Below are 21621 nucleotides of genomic sequence, written 5' to 3' on the forward strand. Positions count from 1 at the left end.
TGCGTACTCAACTACGACTTCCAACCGGGAGCCCAAGTCCAGAATCGTATAAGTTCACAAAAGTACAGTGCCTAATTGTTTTAACTATAAAATTTCGTGAGAGCAAAGACACTAAGTCCGTAAGTACCAACAAGAAGCTGATACTGAGTGACCGTCACACACCGGAGCTCAAAACGGTAGACCCCGTCTCTCCAGCGCCGGCTTCCCATCAAGGTTTGGCTCCCCACCATCGTAATTTCGAAAACGAATCATATTCCCGAAACCACGGTATAGTCTCCCTCTCTACAGATTCTTCCAAACACCGACCAGCCATATTTTATCCTTTTGTCTTCCATCGAGGAAAGTTAGCGATGAAAAACCTATACAATGGTACGCTTCTGAGTAATAATCCTTGGAAATAACCCAGCCTGTGTGGTTTCCTAGGTGCCGCTTCTTCGTTCCTCTCACCTGCGCCCAAGATTTTGAGTGTTCGAAAGTATTATCCGGTTATCCTCCCGGCCTCTATTACAATAACGGCCGGCCGTCACCCTTTGTGCTCCAGAGCTCAGGTGCCACGACGTCTGTCTAGCTACTTCCTGTGTTTAAGCAGGACCAACACATGTACACGCCTTCTACCCAGAGTTTGAGTTCTGCATGCCGTTTCACCTCTACTGGCGTGACAACCTCTCCAATAATGTGCAATCATTCATTACGCCGTTTTTATACTAAAAACACTCCGTCACCTTTCATGCAATAAGCATTAACATTTATTTACAAAGCACACGTGACAGTGTCAGTATCCTAATATTCATATATACAATGTACAAACTAGCACATGATATCAAATTGTGATTGTAGTTCACGGCTAAGTATGTGGATGAGTGATTGTAAGGTGTCCGCAGCTCGTGGTCGTGCGGTAGCGTTCTCGCTTCCCGCGCCCGGGTTCGATTCCCGGCGGGGTCAGGGATTATCTCTGCCTCGTGATGACTGGATCTTGTGTGATGTCCTTAGGTTAGTTAGGTTTAAGTAGTTCTAAGTTCTAGGGGACTGATGGCCATAGATGTTAAGTCCCATAGTACTCAAAGCCATTTGACTCATTTGATTGTAAGGTACGAAATTATAGCCACCTTGCATTAAAAATTCATTAAATGCATGTCATCGACACGCTGAGAGTAAGAAGACTCAGTTACTAGCTCTTCATCTCGTTCACGCAAAGCCATCGTGTTCTGATGTTAATTCATTTTGAATCTTCCTGTCAGATTAAAACTGTGTGCCCGACCGAGACTCGAACTCGGGACCTTTGCCTTTCGCGGGAAAGTGCTCTACCACCTGAGCTACCGAAGCACGACTCACGCCCGGTACTCACAGCTTCACTTCTGCCAGTATCTCGTCACCTAGCTTCCAAACTTTACAGAAGCTCTTCTGCGAACCTTGCAGAACTAGCACTCCTGAAAGAAAGGATATAGCGGAGACATGGCTTAGCCACAGCCTGGGGGATGTTTCCAGAATGAGATTTTCACTCTGCAGCGGAGTGTGCGCTGATATGAAACTTCCTGGCAGATTAAAACTGTGTGCCCGACCGAGACTCGAACTCGGGACCTTTGCCTTTCGCGGACAAGGGCTCTACCATCTGAGCTACCGATGCACAACTCACGCCAAGAAGTTTCATATCAGCGCACACTCCGCTGCAGAGTGAAAATCTCTTTCGGGGATTCCTTTTGGTTTATCACTGGAAATGTAATTCCTGTTGACCAGCTAGCCTTTCCAGAATCAAATCGTAGCGGACAACACAGATCCATTTCTCATTTATTTGCGTGTCATTGTTTCAGCGATCGAGTTGGTGGGCCCGGAGAAGCGCACGACGATGACGATAATGAGCAACATCGCGTACTCGTTCGGACTGGTGCTGCTGTCTGCCGTGGTGTATTTGGTGCGCGACTGGCGCCAGCTGGCGCTCGCCACCTCAGTGCCGTTCCTCTCCTTCTTCCTCTATTGGTGGTGAGTTGCGTCCTGCTCGACGCCACGCACGCAGCGAACACATCTGCAGCGCTACACGTTTCAAGCACACAGTCACGTTACAGAGTAGATAAATGCAACTTCAAAGAATGAAAACGGGTAGTAAAGAATCAAATATGGGATTGTAAGGCATAACCAGATACAGATACAAACATTCATTGAGTGTAACGGGGCCCTTACAGCTGCTTCCTTTCTCTTATTTCCTCATTTCTTACGAGGTCAAGTAGGGAAATTCCACAGGTTCTTCTCAAGTAGCCCATTTCTAAAGTCTAATACTCTTATTATTTTTTTCTGTTAGTTCCCAGGACGTAGTCCCGTAGATCGCTATTGATACGACAATGGATTTGTATAAATGAATTTTAACGTTTAAACTAGTTTTTGAGGATCAAATAACGTGGTTTAAGTTTTAGTTAGCCGCCCTTCCTTGCCTGACCCTCCGTTGTATATCTCTGCTTTCTTCCATCACTTGATCGGACAATACTCAGGTATTTAATCTCTTCACACTTTTTAATAAGATGTCTGCCATTGTCCAGATTACTTCCCTCTTCACCACAACATAGGTATTTCGTCTTCCCAAAATTTTCAAACCCACTTTTTATACTCCTCCAATAACTTTCTTAGTATGTAAAAATATGTCTCCTACATGAGGGAATCTGTCTCGAAGGAAGCTATAAAAATTAGATTAGCGAAAAATTTAGTAAATAGAGTTGATGGTTTCAATTTGAACAAAGCATAGAATCCGGCTCTTGGGGTAATTAAACTGCAGAGAAGTAGATATGGTATCACCGCCGCCGATCATACAGCGATAAGCAAATCGCATGTTTGTACGCCTTCGCCACAGGCGACGCTTGTATAAGTGTATTTCTTTGCCACTGACCAGCATTTGTCACCCGCATGCGCAGTACCGCCGCGATGGAGCATATAAGACTGCGCTAGGCATCTTGCAGTCCCTCTTATGAAGCACTGTGAGGATGGCCGGACGATATGCTACCGAAATATCAGTGGAAGTAATTTTATTTCAGCTGCTGAATGCCCAAAAATTAAATGGACTGTATCTCCTACATCGTTTGCTGTAGCGACCTGGTCATCAGCGTAGAAAAATGTGTACATACATGGTTCCTTACTTCAGTCACTATGCCCATGCACTTTTTTCACCGCAGTTCTAAAGCCTTCTGCAGATACGTCTTAAACAATGTGAGAGACAGACAGCATACTTGCTTCAGACCGTTAGTGGTTCTGAAGGACTCTCTAGAAATTTCTTTTCCTAGTTTAATGACATATTATGCTGACTTTTAGAGGTTTGTGATACTTCTTACATACAGGTTTTGCAGTTCCCCTGACCACAGCAAAGCGAACAATGGCCTTAAGGGCACTGTGTCCAATGTTCCCTCAAAATCTAAGAAAACCAAACAACTCTTCTCCTTGATCCATACCGAGCGAGGTGGCGCAGTGGTTAGCACACTGGACTCGCATTCGGGAGGACGACGGTTCAATCCCGTCTCCGGCCATCCTGATTTAGGTTTTCCGTGATTTCCCTAAATCGTTTCAGGTAAATGCCGGGATGGTTCCTTTGAAAAGGGCACGGCCGATTTCCTTCCCAATCCTTCCCTAACCCGAGCTTGCGCTCCATCTCTAATGACCTCGTTGTCGACGGGACGTTAAACACAAACCACCACCACCACCACCTTGATCTACTTTAGAATTAAGATGTTATGTACATCGTAATTTTTGTAATGATGGCGATAGAATGAAGTTTAAGAGAATCGTTAGAAAGAACCAGAGTGTAAGTAAATGGGATACCAGAGAAATGAGATATGACGAAATGTGTTCGAAATTCTCTAGCGAAGAGGATACTTCGATAAAGAACACCAGTGCAAGCACTTCGGTTCAAGGACAGTGTACATATCTCATGGCAATCACTGAAACCCTACTAAAATTTATCTAGAAAGACAGAAGTATAGAAACTTGGAAAATATTTTGCATAAATTTCCTGGCCGTGACGTAGGAAACTCAAATCATTAAGGCGGAAGTTGGGATAGGGTATCACGAAAATTGTTACAAAAGCCTTCTCCAAGAATTACTATGGTAAGCAAATCGGGGAACCGATTCTTTAAGGCAACATATAGGATCTAGTCACCGAGAGTCCGAAACTTTTCGATTCAGTTAACGTAGACCAGGGAGTTAGTGATCTGAAGGCCATTACCCGCCATACCTGTGTACGGTCGTGAATAGGAATGCAAAAAAGGTAGGAAGCTATATCTGCTTAGCAATTGTGAGAAAAAAGGCGTGTTATACTTAACTGCAGCTGGCAACATGGAAATTATCTCCAGGTTCAAAAATGTCGTGCACCAGTCGATAAAGTTTAAGAGTAATTTACAAAACACTTTAGTCATTTATGTGCAGAGCGAAGTTGTGACGGATGAGAAAGATCCACCGTGATTCTACAGCCTTGTTAGAAAGCTGCTACAAAAGCAAAGAGAGCCTGACTGCGTACTGCAACGTAGCCAAAACGCCACAGAAGGGCAGTAACTAATGATATCAAAAGTAACGTAAGCTGAGCCATTCGTGAAGCGTTCTGGGAATTCGGAAGTAAATTTCTATCTACTGACTAGATATAATATCGTAAGAAGTTTTTGTATTATTTAAATAAGTAAATGTATCACCATCTGTCCAGACCGTTTACGACCATAATGACATCGAACAAGAGGAAGAAAGTGAGGGAAAATGGAAATTCTGAATCCTTTCTTCCAAACCGTTTGGGTGTGCAAGGTCGTACTGTGGTCCGTCGTTTAAAGTATCGACGTTACACGTACAGTAATAATTATGTAACAGCAAAGTAACTAAAACTACTCAGCAAGGGAAAACTCACTATACTTAATGGGCTACCAAAACGAATTTACATACATTGCGCGAAATAACATGCTATTCCTCTAGCACCACTGTACTGTAGGACACTGGAGACGCGAAGCGTTCCTGCCAACTTTCAAGTAGGGTCGTCGAACAGACGCACAAAACTGTAGTCCGTTGTAGAACTTTGGAACCCACGTCATGCTCTCTTACACCACATGTACGAATCAACAACACTTCTGGGAACAGTGATCACGTAAAACTGAGCTCACTGTGTTCTCCCACAAGACCCAGGAAGTCAGGTTGATGTTGTGTTCCTTCGGGAAGGCATTCCGTACAGTTTCACACCATGACTTAATGAGAAACATAAGAGCATTCGGAATGTGAGATCAGTTGCATGATTAGACTGGAGATCTTCCTGGAAACGAAACACAGTTTTCCATTTTCACCGGAGAGAAACCTTCACAAGTAAATTTAATTTCAGGCCATCTAAAGGGACTGTTATAGGACAATTATGTTTCACAATATACGTTAATGGTCTATAGGATAACATCCGAAGTTGGGTGAGGCATTTCACCGACGATACTGGTCTACACAGAGAAGTCGTGAGGCTAGAAAACTATTTCAAAATGCAGGAATGTCAACAAGGGATTGACTGCAAGGATTTGCAGTTGTCCCTCAACATATAGAAATGTAATGTATGGCGAATAAATAAGCAGAAAGACCCATTATTCTATGATTACGGGGATGCAGAATAATCACAGGACACATTCACGTACAGATGCGTACGGAAGGGTTTAAATGGAGTATCCCATTAAACCTAATGTCAAGTAAAGCAGATGACAGACTGTTATTCGAGTTTTCTATTTCTTTATTCATTATTAGGCCTACTCCTGCATTATCACTATAAGATTTTCATTTATAGCGGTGCATCCAACTGACCAGAAGCTCTGTTCTTCCTGCCACCCATTACAGTCGGCTTCAACCTATCAATTTAATTCTGTAACCTACCTACCTACCTCAGTACCACAGACGGTAACGTTCCACACTCCGACTCGCATAATGAGAGTTTTGTTTTAGGTGATGACGACATTCTCAAGGAACTTCCCGACCTCGGTTCGTAATGGGAGGCTGTTTTACATTCAGAATACTTTACGCAGGAGAATTCCATCATCATCTAACCGTACGGTAAAGCCAACTGCCGTCGGGAAAGTAAAAAATGTGGTTTCGCCTTGCCTAGGCTACTGACTTTCATTTCTTTCCTCACTAAAAATATAGATAGTAACTCCTTCGTCAACAAGGGGTGGTAACGTCTAAATAGTTCTCCTTGTGGCATTCGCTGAATATTAATCACCAATTTTATAGCATTCGGGTAAATTTTCTTACACTGAATATAACTGATCTTTCGTCCAGAGCTCATACTTCTGACGTTTCGCGTACGTCATAATTCTATTCTCTCTCTCTTCTTATGGATATGTAGCGGCAGTGAACTATTATAGCATTATAGCATAGCATTGACTGAAATAAGGAACGAATGGATTCAATGACGACGGTAACTGAGGTAGCCACTTTTCATTTCTAGAAATGGAATTTGTGGGAGAGGAATATCATACTGTACATAGGACTGCTTTCGTCCAAACTTTTCCGAGTTCGTTAATATGAAACAAATTAAAAATTTGAATGAATTGTCTTATTATTATTGTTTTATTATTAATATTATTTATAGATCTAGTCTATAACTCTGAAACAGATTGTGCTGATTTGGAATTTGCTGACATATTAAAACTATGTGACACACTCGAAACCCCATAGTTCGGTATGTGAGAGCACTGACCGCGAGAGGCCCATGATCGACGGCCGTTTCGCCAAACAGTTTTACTGAGCCGGAAGTTTTGATGTCATTTCTGTCCGTAAATATCCACAAACATCGTTCCCATGCTTCTGACAACGACCCGCCTACCTAAGGCATCCCCTTTAAAGGTTCCAGAACCAGAATGTCAGACATTTGGGATGGTAAGACTATTGTAAGTCTCTAATGGGACTTCTTTCTGAGTTTGTTCAAAGCAATAACTCTGAAACAAGCATTGCCATTTATTCTCGTGTCTCGACAGATGCTGGTCCCACGTTAGCTATAACAGTAATTTTTACCACTTACCATCATCATCACCATCATCATCATTTAAGACTGATTATGCCTTTCACCGTTCAGTCTGGAGCATAGCCCCCTTATAAAATTCCTCCATGATCCCCTATTCAGTGCTAACATTGGTGCCTCCCCTGATGTTAAACCTATTACTTAAAAATCATTCTTAACCGAATCAAGGTACCTTCTCCTTGGTCTGCCCCGACTCCTGCTATCCTCTACTGCTGAACCCATGAGTCTCTTGGGTAACCTTGCTTCTCCCATGCGTGTAACATGACCCCCACCATCTAAGCCTGTTCATCCTGACTGCTACATCTGTAGAGTTCATTCCCAGTTTTTCTTTGATTTCCTCATTGTGGACACCCTCCTGCCATTGTTCCCATTTACTAGTACCTGCAATCATCCTAGCTACTTTCATATCCGTAACCTCAACCTTGTTAATAAGGTAACCTGAATCCACCCAGATTTCGCTCCCATACAACAAAGTTGGTCGAAAGATTGAACGGTGCCCAGATAACTTAGTCTTGGTACTGACTTCCTTCTTGCAGAAGAGAGTAGATCGTAGCTGAGCGCTCACTGCATTAGCTTTGCTACACCTCGCTTCCAGTTCTTTCACTATATTGCCATCCTGTGAGAATATGCATCCTAAGTACTTGAAACTGTCCACCTGTTCAAACTTTGTTCCTCCTATTTGGCACTCAATCAGTTTATATTTCTTTCCCACTGACATTACTTTCGTTTTGGAGATGCTAATCTTCATATGATAGTCCTTACATTTCTGATCTAACCCCGAAATATTACTTTGCAAACTTTCAAACGAATGTGCCATCACAACTAAGTCATCCGCATATGCTAGACTGCTTATTTTGTGTTCACATATCTTAATCTCACCCAGCCAGTCTATTGTTTTCAACGTATGATCCATAAATTATATGAACAACAGTGGAGACAGGTTGCAGCCTTGTCTTACCCCTGAAACTGCTCTGAACCATGAACTCAATTTACCGTCAACTCTAACTGCTGCGTGACTATCCATTTAAAGACCTTCAGTTGCTTGCAAAAGTTCGCCTCCTATTCCATAATCTCGTAGAACAGACAATAACTTTCTCCTAGGAACCCGATCATATGCCTTTTATAGATCTATAAAGCATAGATACAGTTCCCTGTTTCACTCATAACACTTCTCCATTATTTGCCGTAAGCTAAAGATCTGGTCCTGACAACCCCACACTGATTTTCATCCAATTCGTCCTCAACTAATACTCGCACTTTCCTTTCAACAATACCTGAGAAGATTTTACCCACAACACTGATTAAAGAGATACCTCTGTAGTTGTTACAATCTTTTCTGTTTCCATGTTTAAAGATTGGTGTGATTACTGTTTTTGTCCAGTCTGATGGAACCTGTCCCGACTCCCAGGCCATTTCAGTTATCCTGTGTAGCCATTTAAGACCCGACGTTCCACTGTATTTGATGAGTTCCGACTTAATTTCATCCACCCCAGCTGCTTTATTGCACTGCAATCTATTGACCATTTTCTCCACTTCCTCAAATGTGATTTTATTTCCATCCTAATTCCTATCACATTCTACCTCGAAATCTGAAACATTGCTGATCGTATTTTCACCTACATTGAGCAACTCTTCAAAATATTCCCTCCATCTGCCCAAGGCATCCACAGGATTCACCAGCAGTTTTCCTGACCTGTCCTAAATACTTGTCATTTCCTTCTTACCTCCCTTTCGAAGACTGCTAATTTCACTCCAGAATGGTTTTCCAGCAGCTTGACCCATAGTCTGCAACCTGTTTCCAAAGTCTTCCCAAGATTTCTTCTTGGATGGTGCAATTATCTGTTTGGCTTTTTTTCTTTCTTCAATATAACTTTCTCTGTCTACCTGAGTTCTAGTATGTAGCCATTTTTGGTACGCCTTCTTTCTCCTTTTACAGGCTGCCTTGACTGTGTCATTCCACCAAGCTGTTTGCTTCATCCTGCTTTTGCACACTACTGTTTCAAGACATTCTTTAGCCACTTCTAGTACTGTATCCCTGTACCTTGTCCATTCCTTTCCCTATGACTGTAATTGACTACATTCAACTAACTGGTACCTTTCAGAGATCGCTGTTATGTACTTAAGCCTGATTTCGTTATCCTGAAGTTTCTCCACTCGTATCCTCCTACATATGGACCTGACCTTCTGCACTTTCGGCCTCACAATCCCAATTTCACTGCAGATTAAATAATGATCAGTGTCATCAAAGAATCCCCTTAATACACGTGTGTCCCTCACAGCCTTCCTGAATTCCTGATCTGTTATTATATAGTCAACGACAGATCTGGTTCCCCTGCCTTCCCATGTATACCGGTGAATTTTCTTATGTTTAAAAAAGGAATTTGTGATTACTAAGCCCATACTGGCACAGTAATCCAAGAGTTGTTCCCCATTCCTGTTGGCTTCCATATCCTCTCCAAATTTACCCATAACCTTTTCATACACTTCTGTTCGATTTCCAATCCTGGCATTAAAATCACCCATGAGCAGAACACTGTCCTTGCCCTTTAACAACTACATCAGTGAGTGCCTCATAAAAACTATCCATATTATCTTGATCTGTCCCTTCACAATGCTAATATACTGACACAAACCTAATTTTCTTGCTAGACACTGTCAAATCTATCCACATCAGTCGTTCGTTTACATACCTTACTGCAACTACGCTGGGTTCCATTTCTTTCCTGATGTAAAGCCCTACACCCCATTGCTATTGCTGCTTTGACTCCTCACAGGTAGACCTTGTGTTCTCCCACTTCCTCTTTTTTCTCACCCCTTACCCTAATGTCACTAACAGCTAAAACGTCCAGCCCCATCTTAGTTGCAGCCTCTGCCAGCTCTACCTTCTTCCCAGGGTAGCCCCCATTGATATTAATAGCTCCCCATCTCATTACCATTTGTTTGCCTAGTCGTATCTTAGGAGTCCCTGGCTTGTCAGTTAGAGGTGAGACTCCGTCACCTCCAAAGGTCCGAGGCATTTTGCTCTGATTGTTGCCAGCATCATATTTAAAGTATCGGGGAAGCAGGTTGCTAGCCTTACTTGCCCCGAGTCCCATTGAGTTTTACCCCTAACGGTTGATGGACTAACTTGTGGATTTGGTAGTCTTTGCCGTATGAGCACAAAGGTGACCACGACTCAGAATATGTCCGAGATGCCCAGCCTGATTCCAAAGTAACTGGTATCCCGACTGTCGGGACCACTTACTTGGCCACTCATACGTTGCCCGCGGTTCATGAACTAGGACATGACTACAGGAACCCACACCATGAACCACCACCCAAATATTCTTTCATAAATATTGTATCGATTTGGCAAATTTTACTGTGGTCAGTATTTTGGTCTTGCCTCTGCTATTTGCAGCTGATTTCTTCAATTTTTCTCGATGCGTCCTGAGGCTAGCTATTTTCTTATTCTCTATGAAGCTTATTTCTTTGCAGCACTCAAGTAATCTGAGAAGTGTATCCGAAGGGGCTCCACAGTGATAGCTATCACGAAATATGTTACGACTTACTGGAATGTGTGGCTTGTCGAACTATGGGTAAGATGGAAGTGTCGGTAGCCTATGTCACTGTAGTGCCTCATAGCGTATATTTCGTGTGTACGAACCTGCTTGAAAGAAAGTACATCTAAAAAGTATTGCTATATTGTCCAACATAGGAGAAAAGTGACGATTTCTGTCTGTTATTTACCGTAGGCAGAAAAATGAAAGTGAATCCACAGGAAGCCTTGAAAAGAGCTACTGGAGGCGGTACAGCAAAGAAAACTGTGTTATGTGACTGGATGGAATTGTTTTTGCCAACTTATCTGACTTGGTTCGATTAACAACAGTAAAATTACAGGACGTGCTTGGATCAAGGAACAGTCGGAATTATAGTTGTAAATTGTTGTAGTTGCGCTGGAAAAGTCCCTGAGCTTCAAGCGCTAATAGAAAGCACAGAAGCTGATATCGTTATAGGTACAGAAAGCTGGCTAAAGCCTGAAATAAGTTCTGCAGAATTTTTACTTAGTCTCAGACGGTGTTCAGGAAAGATAGCTTAGGCAGAATTGGTGGTGGAGTGTTTGTGTCTGTCAGTAGTGGTTTATCTTGCAGTGAAGTCGAAGTAGATACTCCGTGCGAATTGGTATGGGTGGAGGTTATACTTAACAGCCGAATTAAGTTAATAATTGGCTCCTTCTACCGACCCCCAGACTCCGATGATACAGTTGCGGAATAGTTCAGAGAAAGTTTGAGTCTCGTAACAAATAAATACCCCACTCATACGGTTATAGTTGGTGGGGACTTCGTCCTACCCTCGGTATGTTGGCAAAAATACTTGTTCAAAACCGGTGGTAGGCAGAAAACGTCTTCCGAGATTGTCCTAAATGCTTTCTCCGAAAATTATTTCGAGCAGTTAGTCCACGAACCCACGCGAATTGTAAATGGTTGCGAAAACATACTTGACCTCTTAGCCACAATCAATCCAGAGCTGATAGAGAGCATCATGACTGATACAGGTCGTTGTAGCTAGGTTCAATACAGTTTCTTCCAAATCCATCAGAAACAAACGCAAAATAATTTTATTTAAAAAAGCGGATAATGTGTCACTAGAAGCCTTCCTAAAAGACAATTTCCAATCCTTCCGAACTGACTATGCGAATGTAGACGAGATGTGGCTCAAATTCAAAGGTATAGTAGCAACAGCAATTGAGAGATTCATACCTCATAAATTGGTAACAGATGGAACGAATCCCCCGTGGTACACAAAAACGGTCCGAACGCTGTTGCAGAGGCAACGGAAAAAGCATGTGAAGTTCAGAAGAACGCGAAATCCCGAAGATGGGCTAAAATTTACAGACGCGCGAAATTTTTCACCTACTTCGATGCGAGATGCCTTAAATAGGTTCCACAACAAAACATTGTCTCGAAATTTGGTAGAAAATCCGAAGAAATTCTGCTCGTATGTAAAGTACACAAGCGGCAAGACGCAGTCAATACCTTCGCTGCGCAGTGCCGATGGTACTGTTACCGACGACTGCGCCGCTAAAGCGGAGTTATTGAACGCAGTTTTCCGAAATTCCTTCACCAGGGAAGACGAATGGAATATTCCAGAATTTGAAACACGAACATCTGCTAGCATGAGTTTCTTAGAAGTAGATACCTTAGGGGTAGCGAAGCAACTGAAATCGCTTGATACGGGCAAGTCTTCAGGTCCAGATTGTATACCGATTAGGTTCCTTTCAGTTTACGCTGATACTATAGCTCCCTACTTAGCACTCATATACAACCGCTCGCTCACCGATAGATCTGTACCTACAGATTCGAAAATTTCGCAGGTCGCACCAGTGTTCAAGAAGGGTAGTAGGAGTAATCCATTTAACTACAGACCTATATCGTTGACGTCGGTTTGCAGTAGGGTTTTGGAGCATATACTGTATTCAAACATTATGAATCACCTCGAAGGGAACGATCTATTGACACGTAATCAGCATGGCTTCAGAAAACGTCGCTCTTGTGCAACGCAGCTAGCTCTTTATTCGCACGAAGTAATGGTAGCTATCGACAGGGGATCTCAAGTTAATTCCGTATTTCTAGATTTCCGGAAAGCATTAGACACCGCTCCTCACAAGCGACTTCTAATCAAGCTGCGGGCCTATGGGGTATCGTCTCAGTTGTGCTAGTGGATTCGTGATTTCCTGTCAGGAAGGTCGCAGTTCATAGTAATAGACGGCAAATCATCGAGTAAAACTGAAGTGATATCAGGTGTTCGCCAGGGAAGCGTCCTGGGACCTCTGCTGTTCCTGATCTATATAAATGACCTGGGTGAGAATCTGAGCAGTTCCCTTAGATTGTTCGCAGATGATGCTGTAATTTACCGTCTAGTAAGGTCATCCGAAGACCAGTATCAGTTGCAAAGCGATTTAGAAAAGATTGCTGTATGGTGTGGCAGGTGGCAGTTGACGCTAAATAACGAAAAGTGTGAGATGATCTACATCAGTTTTAAAAGAAATCCGTTGAAATTCGATTTCTCGATAAATAGTACAATTCTCAAGGCTGTCAATTCAACTAAGTACCTGGGTGTTAAAATTACGAACAACTTCAGTTGGAAGGACCACATAGATAATATTGTCGGGAAGGCGAGCCAAAGGTTGCGTTTCATTGGCAGGACACTTAGAAGATGCAATAAGTCCACTAAAGAGACAGCTTACACTACACTCGTTCGTCCTCTGTTAGAATATTGCTGCGCGGTGTGGGATCCTTACCAGGTGGGATTGACGGAGGACATCGAAAGGGTGCAAAAAAGGGCAGCTCGTTTTGTATTATCACGTTATAGGTGAGAGAGTGTGGCAGAAATGATACACAAGTTGAGATGGAAGTCATGACAGCAAAGACGTTTTTCGTCGCGGGGAGACCTTTTTACGAAATTTCAGTCACCAACTTTCTCTTCCGAATGCGAAAATATTTTGTTGAGCCCAACCTACATAGGTAGGAATGATAATCAAAATAAAATAAGAGAAATCAGAGCTCGAACAGAAAGGTTTAGGCGTTCGTTTTTCCCGCTCGCTGTTCGTGAGTGGAATAGTAGAGAGATAGTATGATTGTGGTTCGATGAACCCTCTGCCAAGCACTTAAATGTTAATTGCAGAGTAGTCATGTAGATGTAGATGTAGAAAAGTTAGCGGAGTGCAGGCTTTGTGAATAGGAACTCCTTTATGTGGGTAATACCAAACTAAATGGTGTTTAGATCCCCATTCGTGTGGGAAATCTAGTGATGTCCACAATATCGTTAATTATATCGTAAATGATATTCAGTTCTCTAATCTGCTACCAATGACAATTAATTCTTTTTAGCAAGGCGGCAGTAGACGTCACGGCGAAATAACCTGTTATTCTTAAGAATGCTGCCCTGTGCCTAAGCAATGGCAAATCGATTCAGAGCCACCCATCAAATACGAGATGGGTATGATCTCATGTGAGCGTGACTTAACGTTGGTCCAACTCGTAGTCAGTCCTGTGTATTTGGAGATCGTTCCCTTAACACTGAAATGAGCGTCAGAGGTGACGTTCTGGTGTAAAACGTCCCGAATCACATAGCTTACCGGCAGAGTGGCGCAGTGGTTAAGATACTGTTATAATGTATCTAAGAATCTGGATACCAAACACCATGCTGGCAGTGGACGAATATATTTTTTGTGACCTTCTTACGAGACTGTAGGCGAAGGCCGATACAGTACGTTTGAGATAAAAATGACACATTTTCTTTCCCGTCATTAATCTATTCCTGTAGCAACCTGTTCTTCCTGTTCTTTCTGTCTTCCACTTTGTATAGACGGGGATCAGAGATCCGCTAGTCCTATATAAAGTAGCAAGTAGCCATCTCGTTAGTCTGACATCACAATAATATCTGATCACCGAACTGTTACGCTGAGGAATCTTCACATACCCAAATGGAACTTGTTTTGATAACTTTGAGTAAGTAGCTAATCTAGTGATTTCATATTTCCAACTTAGAACTTCAAGACTGCAGATTGTGGCATCATTATGCCGTAACGGAACAGAACAGTTGTGTCTATTTCTGTGCTCTATTCGTTAAGTGATAAGGTTAAAGTATTAGCTTTAAGTTCCATGTAGAAGAAAATTAAACCCCAAAGGGGAGTAGGCCTCCTGATACGAAATAATAAACAATGTATAGACAAATGGTTTCTCTTCTGCCAGACAAATCCGACAGAACAGAAACCACACACACACACACACACACACACACACACACACACACACACACACACACAACTGTGGGACTTAGGGAATGCTATGATCAGTGAGGCTAATGGAAGAGACCGCTAGTTGTACGTAATAGGTTGAGCATTTGGATTGCGTTGGAAGCGTGTCAGAATGACAGAGACAATTAAGGCACCATTTCTAGAGAAGTGGAGCATCTAGATTCGAGTCATGGTCCGGTACAAATCTTCAGCGTTCCCTATTGCTTTATTTCGATGCCTGCAGGTGGTAGAAATTGTGATTTCTCGCAATATAATACAAATGTGTTATCTGTTCAAGAAATCTATCTAAAACCTCGAAAAGTCTCTGAACGTCTTTAACATTAATGCTTCTGGTACGGACAATTTATCCTATATATGTAGTTCTCCAGCGTTCATTGCTATTTTCGTCTGATTTAACTGTGTCCTCCACGAGTTTCTATCTTGTCCCTTCATCTCCACGTAACTACGAGGGTTGGAACTTAAATAGTGCCAACTCTTTATTCACAGCCGATACAAAAGAGTTACATGTTAGCACCGGTTACTATCCTTCAAAGTAGTCACCAGCGTTGTGTTCAACCCGTTTCCAGCGATGTGGAAGGTGTCGTATACCGTTAGCACAGCCTGTTCTCTTGATAGTGCGAACGGAGCGGTCTACTGCCTTTCGAATCTCTGGAACAGTTCTGAAGCAAAAGCCACGAAGTGGTTCCTTCATATTCAGAATCAAATCAAAGTCACAAGGACTTACGTCCGGGGAGTATGGTGGATGGTACAGTACTTCCGAGTCCCATCGACCGAACAGAGCAGCCACAGGTTGCAGTGTATTAGTAAAATGATGGGTGGGTTGCGCGGGATGTGTCGCCGCTTCTTTCGCAAAGCTGGTCGCAGGTGATGCTCCAAAAACGAACAGTAATGCTGTGCATTGACGGTCTTGCCGTATTCCTGTCTCGAAAACATAGTGACACGTTTACGTTAGACCGCTCGCTCAGAAGTGACAGTTTCCCTCGATTGTACGCACGCCAGTGACATGGGACGGATGAGTCCATTTCCTCTGAGGAAACGTAGATATGTCAACAACGTGTGCTATCAGCGACAATAGTAAATTTCATTGCAAATTGTCTCCACAGCAGTGTTGCCAGTACTTAACTTCCTACCTACGTATATATCCACCAACTGCTAGATACTGAAGCAGCTGTACCATTATAATATCACACATCTGCAAACCGGCTCCAACAGATATTTTTCCTCAACTGTTCTGTTTAGTATTACTTTATTTAGTTCTCTCTCTAACCACATGATTTTTTAAATTCTTCGATACCACCACATTTCAAGTGATTCCCGTTTCGTTACTCCAAGGTTTCCTATGGTCTACGATTCGCTTTCAAACAATGCTATGATTCGGACATAGGTGGACCTCTTCTTTTCCATCCCAGTGCACAGGTGTCCGAGAATGTCTGAAAACCTTGTAAGGTCATTGCATGACACGTTTTGCTGAGAAATAATTGTCAAGAAAACAAATTCACACCTTGCACCAATTCAGTATTAATTAATTAGCATTGAAGTTAGCCAATTAAACAGCTGAGCGAGAAAAATTCAAGCGGCCTGCTTGAGACCGTGTCGGAAAAATTGACCTTAGTTTGACTTCCTAAAGCCGAACGAGAGAGGAATAAAAAAAATTTACATGGTGCGGTAGCAAGGATCGAACGAGTCAACCCTGAGCTGTCTCATGCACTAATAACGAACTCGAGTCACCGCTGAGCTGTCTCATGCACTATCATCTACACTATGAGAACAACAGACACTAGGTACATCTGGCGGGCCGTTTGAAATTTGTTTCGCAGCGGACTCATTGGCTGACTTCGCTGCCAATGAACTCAGAAGCGTCTAAAATCAATGAGATTTTTTCTTAACAACTGTTGCTCAGCGTTACCTACCCAACAACACCCTTCAGGTTCTTCAGAATGTTTCTGACAACCCTGTGTGTTATTCGTTGACCTCCATTATTCCACAAAGAGTGTTTCCCTTATTCCAGTCTACTTCAGATCTCTTCCTCGCTTCAGTCACCGTCTCTAATCTTGCTTCTTAGACAGAAAGATTTTATTGCCCCTTCCACAACCACAACTGTTTGTGACACTTTAAGACAGCGTGCTCGTCCAGGACAACTGCCGCTCGTGGTATTTTCCGCACCGGCTGTGACGCCAGATTCCTTGCAGCGCATGCTGTATGTACAGACTCAAGTTAACCTGATACATGTTCTTCAGTTGGGGAGAAGTAAGAATATACCTGCTCCACGTTTAATTGTGTCTTTCAGTGACAGGTGGTTCAGGCTGTGTGTTCGAGGTGTATTTCGGCACAAATAATTGACTCATACTTCAATATAAAGCATTTCATTTTCGTTTCTGTCCATCACCGATATCTGAGTGCTCAGTGCGACAGAATGTTAGTCCTAAGGGCCCGGCTTCGATTCCCCGCTGAGTCGGAGATTTTTTCCGCTCGGCGACTGAGTATTGTATTGTCCTAATCATAATCATTTCATCGCCATCGACACGCAAGTCGCCGAAGTGGCGTAAAATGGAAAGACTTGCACCCGGCGAACGGTCTACCCGACGGGATGACCAAGTCAAAAGACATTTATTTATTATTTTAGTTTCTGATCTGGGAGTTCTTTTACGGGCGATATCTCTCTCATACAGAGTTATTTGGGTCAGATGGCTGCATAGCAACAGTACTGGAGTACTCAACTCCAGTGTTTCTGTCACTGTACCATAACACTGTGGAAGCACTTACCTTCTTGTGTTGACCTGTGGAGATGTATCCCTAATGACTGAATTAAAAGAAAAACAGTTAATATCTCTTCCGTAGGCATGTGAACTACGGTGTAACAGATTTTAATACATTTCTGAGTAATGGTCTCAAACATTAATGCAGAAAAATGTGTATTAGCACTTAGCCATTCATTAAAATTAGCAGAATGTCTGCTGAAGAGGTCTGTGTAGATGTGAAGAAATAACGCAAAACATGCTTCACAATAGCTGTGGATTGTAGAAATTATTACAATACTTAATGGACAATTAAATTTTCAGCAATTACAAGAGAGCATTGTTCTGTTTAATTTACTGAACATAATGTAACTCACAAATGTCTCTGCTCACCTAGAATGGTAGAATTTGTTAACTCCCTGTCAATTTCTGTATTTGACGCTTTAATCTGTGAATGAATATTCGTGTTCTTTTGCTCCTAGTTAACAATAACGGTTGCAGCAATACAAGATTTAACTTCCCATCTACTTGTGTACCAGGTCATCACGAATCCGGAGAATAGGGAAGGAGATCCTCTAAGAGAAAGTAACCCGGAAATCGTATCAATTTCTCTGGAGAGACCGCGGAAAAGCATACTGAGGATACCGGCAATGGGACTTTGACCTCCGTGACTCCAGAATTGGAGTCGCTTGTGGTAACGGCTCTGTCACCTCACTCTGTAATTTACAGATCAGAGCGATAATTAAAAAATGTTCAAATGTGTGTGAAATCTTATGCGACCTAACTCCTAAGGTCATCAGTCCCTAAGCTTACACACTACTTAACCTAAATTATCCTAAGGACAAACATACACACCCATGATCGAGGGAGGAGTCGAACCTCCACCGGACCAGCCACACAGTCCATGACTGCAGCTCCTTAGACTGAGCGATAATTACATATTATGTTGCTGTGGATGCATATTCAAGTGCTCAAAATAGATATTGGCGCATATTCATACCTGTCACAAAACTTATTATAATAGTTAGGAATTGACATATGAAGCTACTGAGAAACGAGAACAAGAGTAAATAGCCTTACATCTGAAACACTTGAACCAATTTTTGTGAGAGCCTGATCTGCCTCTGTTTATCTGCTTTCGATGTTGGCTGCCTCTTAATGGGAAATTCCTCCTGGCATACTTCCACCTCGTTCCTACGATGGAAAACTTGTAGGAATCCCACGGAACTCATAACTGCCGCATTGGAATTCCTGCCATTCTTACGGCGGCGTCTTTGCGTGCGCCGGTAGAACTGTGCGGTTATCGATCGCATCCTCAAAATTTTATGAACGTAAAATATTTTTCGTACATTCAGGTTTGACGCAGATCTTAATTCTTTGTATACGCTTCATAAGGCCACAAAACATGTAGGGAGGTATATAGAGATAATTATGGGTCAACTTGCCATGCACATTGTCTATATACGGATTTGTATCAGTAAAGATTCAATTATGAATAATTTAATTTATTTTTCCTTACATTGATCTCAGAAAAATGTGTATGTATGGTAATAGTTGCTGGGAAGCGGTAAGTTTGTATTTTAGTTTTAAGCATATATCAAGCTTCTGATCTAAATATTAAGGGAACTGAATGGTTCACATGATAACTTTTTATTTTTGGGATAGTTGAACTAAAGCAAAGCAATTCAGACGGATTCACTCGGTTGAAAATAGCAAGTCGATGCGGTGGGAGCTGTTTTATGCTATGGGACACTTTTGCTTGTCGTGGACCTGTGGTAGTAAACAAAGTCTCCATGACAGTTGTGCGCTACGTGAACATTACTGCAGATCACCTGTATCGTTACAAGTATAATATGTTACCCGACGGCTATCACATCTTCCACTATCATAATTGTCCGTGTCACAAAGACAGAGTCTTGTTACAGTTGTTTGAGGGCAACATAGTGGATCCACGTTGATGTCATAGTGGCCAAATTCACAAGATTTGGAACCCAATTGGGACGACATCGGGAGCCGGCTCCGCTCCCACAAATCACAGGACAGTAATTGACTGGAACAGAGTGAGCTGTGCCTAGACATCTGGTGCCTAGACATCAGGAAACCTACAAGTGACTTGTCCAATCCATGTCACGTACAGTCTCCACAGCACTAAATTCCTACGATGGACCAACATGCTATAAAACAGCTGGTCATAACGTTTGCGGTCATCAGTAGATCTGAAGTGCCAGCGGAAGTCTACAACTCCATGTTGGTAGATGCATAATTAAATACTGTAGCACTGCTATACGTAATAAATACTTAATATGCTTACGAAGATTCTGCGCAATTCCCGACCGTTGCTATGTAAAAATAATGTTGAACTCAAAATGTTAAGGCCTCGTGACTGTAGTAACATACTTTGCTAATTCCCGACTTAATCAGTGCGAAAGTGAGGACAACTGACATTCAAAATTGGTTGCCAGAAGCTGTTTAAGTCTGACCTGTGAATATACTCGATTCACGAAGGAATTTCGTCACATCATGCTGCAACGTTTCCGCCATATTTGCTGGTACCATCGCATAAATAAACCCGCGAGAATAGCCCTCTATTCTATGACAACCAACAGGACAGTACCCTGCCGAGGAGATGCTACATTTATAGAGCTAGGTTGTGTCTCTGTAGGAGAAACGCGTTGTTTGGACCGCCGAGTATGTAAACATCGCGAAGCCCATTGTAACAAGAGCTGTATGCAGAATCTGCAGTAGTATACCTAACCACGAAACCATGTGCTGCTGTGACTCGAGTTTCAAACAAAGCAAGTAGTACACTGTCACATTAATGTGAGCGTAAGTCTAATGGCTGAATGTGGTTGCCTAGGATAGATGCACACTTGTGTTGATCCATTGTGACGTCTAGAATCATTAGATAACCAAGGGAATACTTAGAAAACATTCCTCACACCAAAAGCCTCCTGAGACTTAGGAAGACGGGATGAGGGGCACACTTAGCATAGAAGGTCAAGGCGTCTACTATGTCACTCCTTAACACAACTACTGGCAAATCAATTATTAACAATTTATTCAAAAGAATATTTTATAAAACAGATTAGAGGCAATCAACACGTAGTCATTCTTAAAGCAATATGATAATATACAGTTACTACAATTTACTTAAAGATGTACCACGGAGATTTCAAGACTTAAGAGACCAATTACAATGTGAAGGTGATTTCAAGGGTGGCACAGATAGTTTTCTTTTTCACTTTTTCTTCTTTTTAAGGGAACAATCCACAATGTGGAAGTGTTTTACAACACACATCAGTTAGTTAAGAACCCAAATAACACAAGGAACGCAACGAGTTAAATAATGTTCAAATGTGTGTGAAATCTTATGGGACATAACTGCTAAGGTCATTAGCCCCTACGTTTACACACTACTTAACCTAAAATATCCTAAGGACAAACACACACACCCATGCCCGAAGGAGGACTCGAACCTCCGCCTGGACCAGCCACACAGTCCATGACGGCAGCCCCTCAACCGCTCGGCTAATCCCGCGCGGCACACAACAAGTTAATTAATACAACTTATTCCCAAGCAAATTAAAAAAAACCCTTTCTTTAAATATACATAAAATAGGTTTAATGACAACCAAACGGACAGTGACGCGAGGCTGACCTGGGCAAAAGGTGACTTACCTTAAAATGCCGGAAGCAGCGGACCAGCTATCCAAAACAACACCTAAACGCTGGGGCCCAACCGGGAGTCACTTCCCATTAGACGACACGTCACAGCTTCTGTACACCGAAGCAGAAGTGGGCACCGCTCCCACACAGCCCAACTCGCAGGAAACTGGAACACAAACAGACCGCAGAAAACATGGTAAACACCAAGCAAACATAGTTAATATAAGTTAAGAGATCAATATACAACATAAATGAAGAAGCAATAAATGCTTTCAATAAAAGTGAGTAAAATTTTTCAGCAATATCAATTCTGTAAGACGTTAAAACTAAGAATTGTACACAAATCCACTGCTGACTACACAGTATCAGACCTTTACACACTCATAGTTTGTCAAACAAAATTTTCACATATGATTAAGGCCGAC

General features: G+C 42.3%; 1 protein-coding gene across 1 annotated transcript in view; it reads left to right on the top strand.

The window, feature by feature from the left end:
- LOC126355571 (beta-alanine transporter) overlaps positions 1-21621 on the top strand; it is a 1112053-nt gene that overhangs the window by 957333 nt on the left and 133099 nt on the right. The window contains exon 5 of the mRNA XM_050005933.1: positions 1809-1977. Within this exon, the coding sequence (XP_049861890.1) occupies positions 1809-1977 (169 nt within the window). The remainder of the gene's footprint in view (positions 1-1808; positions 1978-21621) is intronic.

Source organism: Schistocerca gregaria, chromosome 3, assembly GCF_023897955.1.
Source record: "Schistocerca gregaria isolate iqSchGreg1 chromosome 3, iqSchGreg1.2, whole genome shotgun sequence".
Lineage (NCBI taxonomy): Eukaryota > Metazoa > Arthropoda > Insecta > Orthoptera > Acrididae > Schistocerca > Schistocerca gregaria.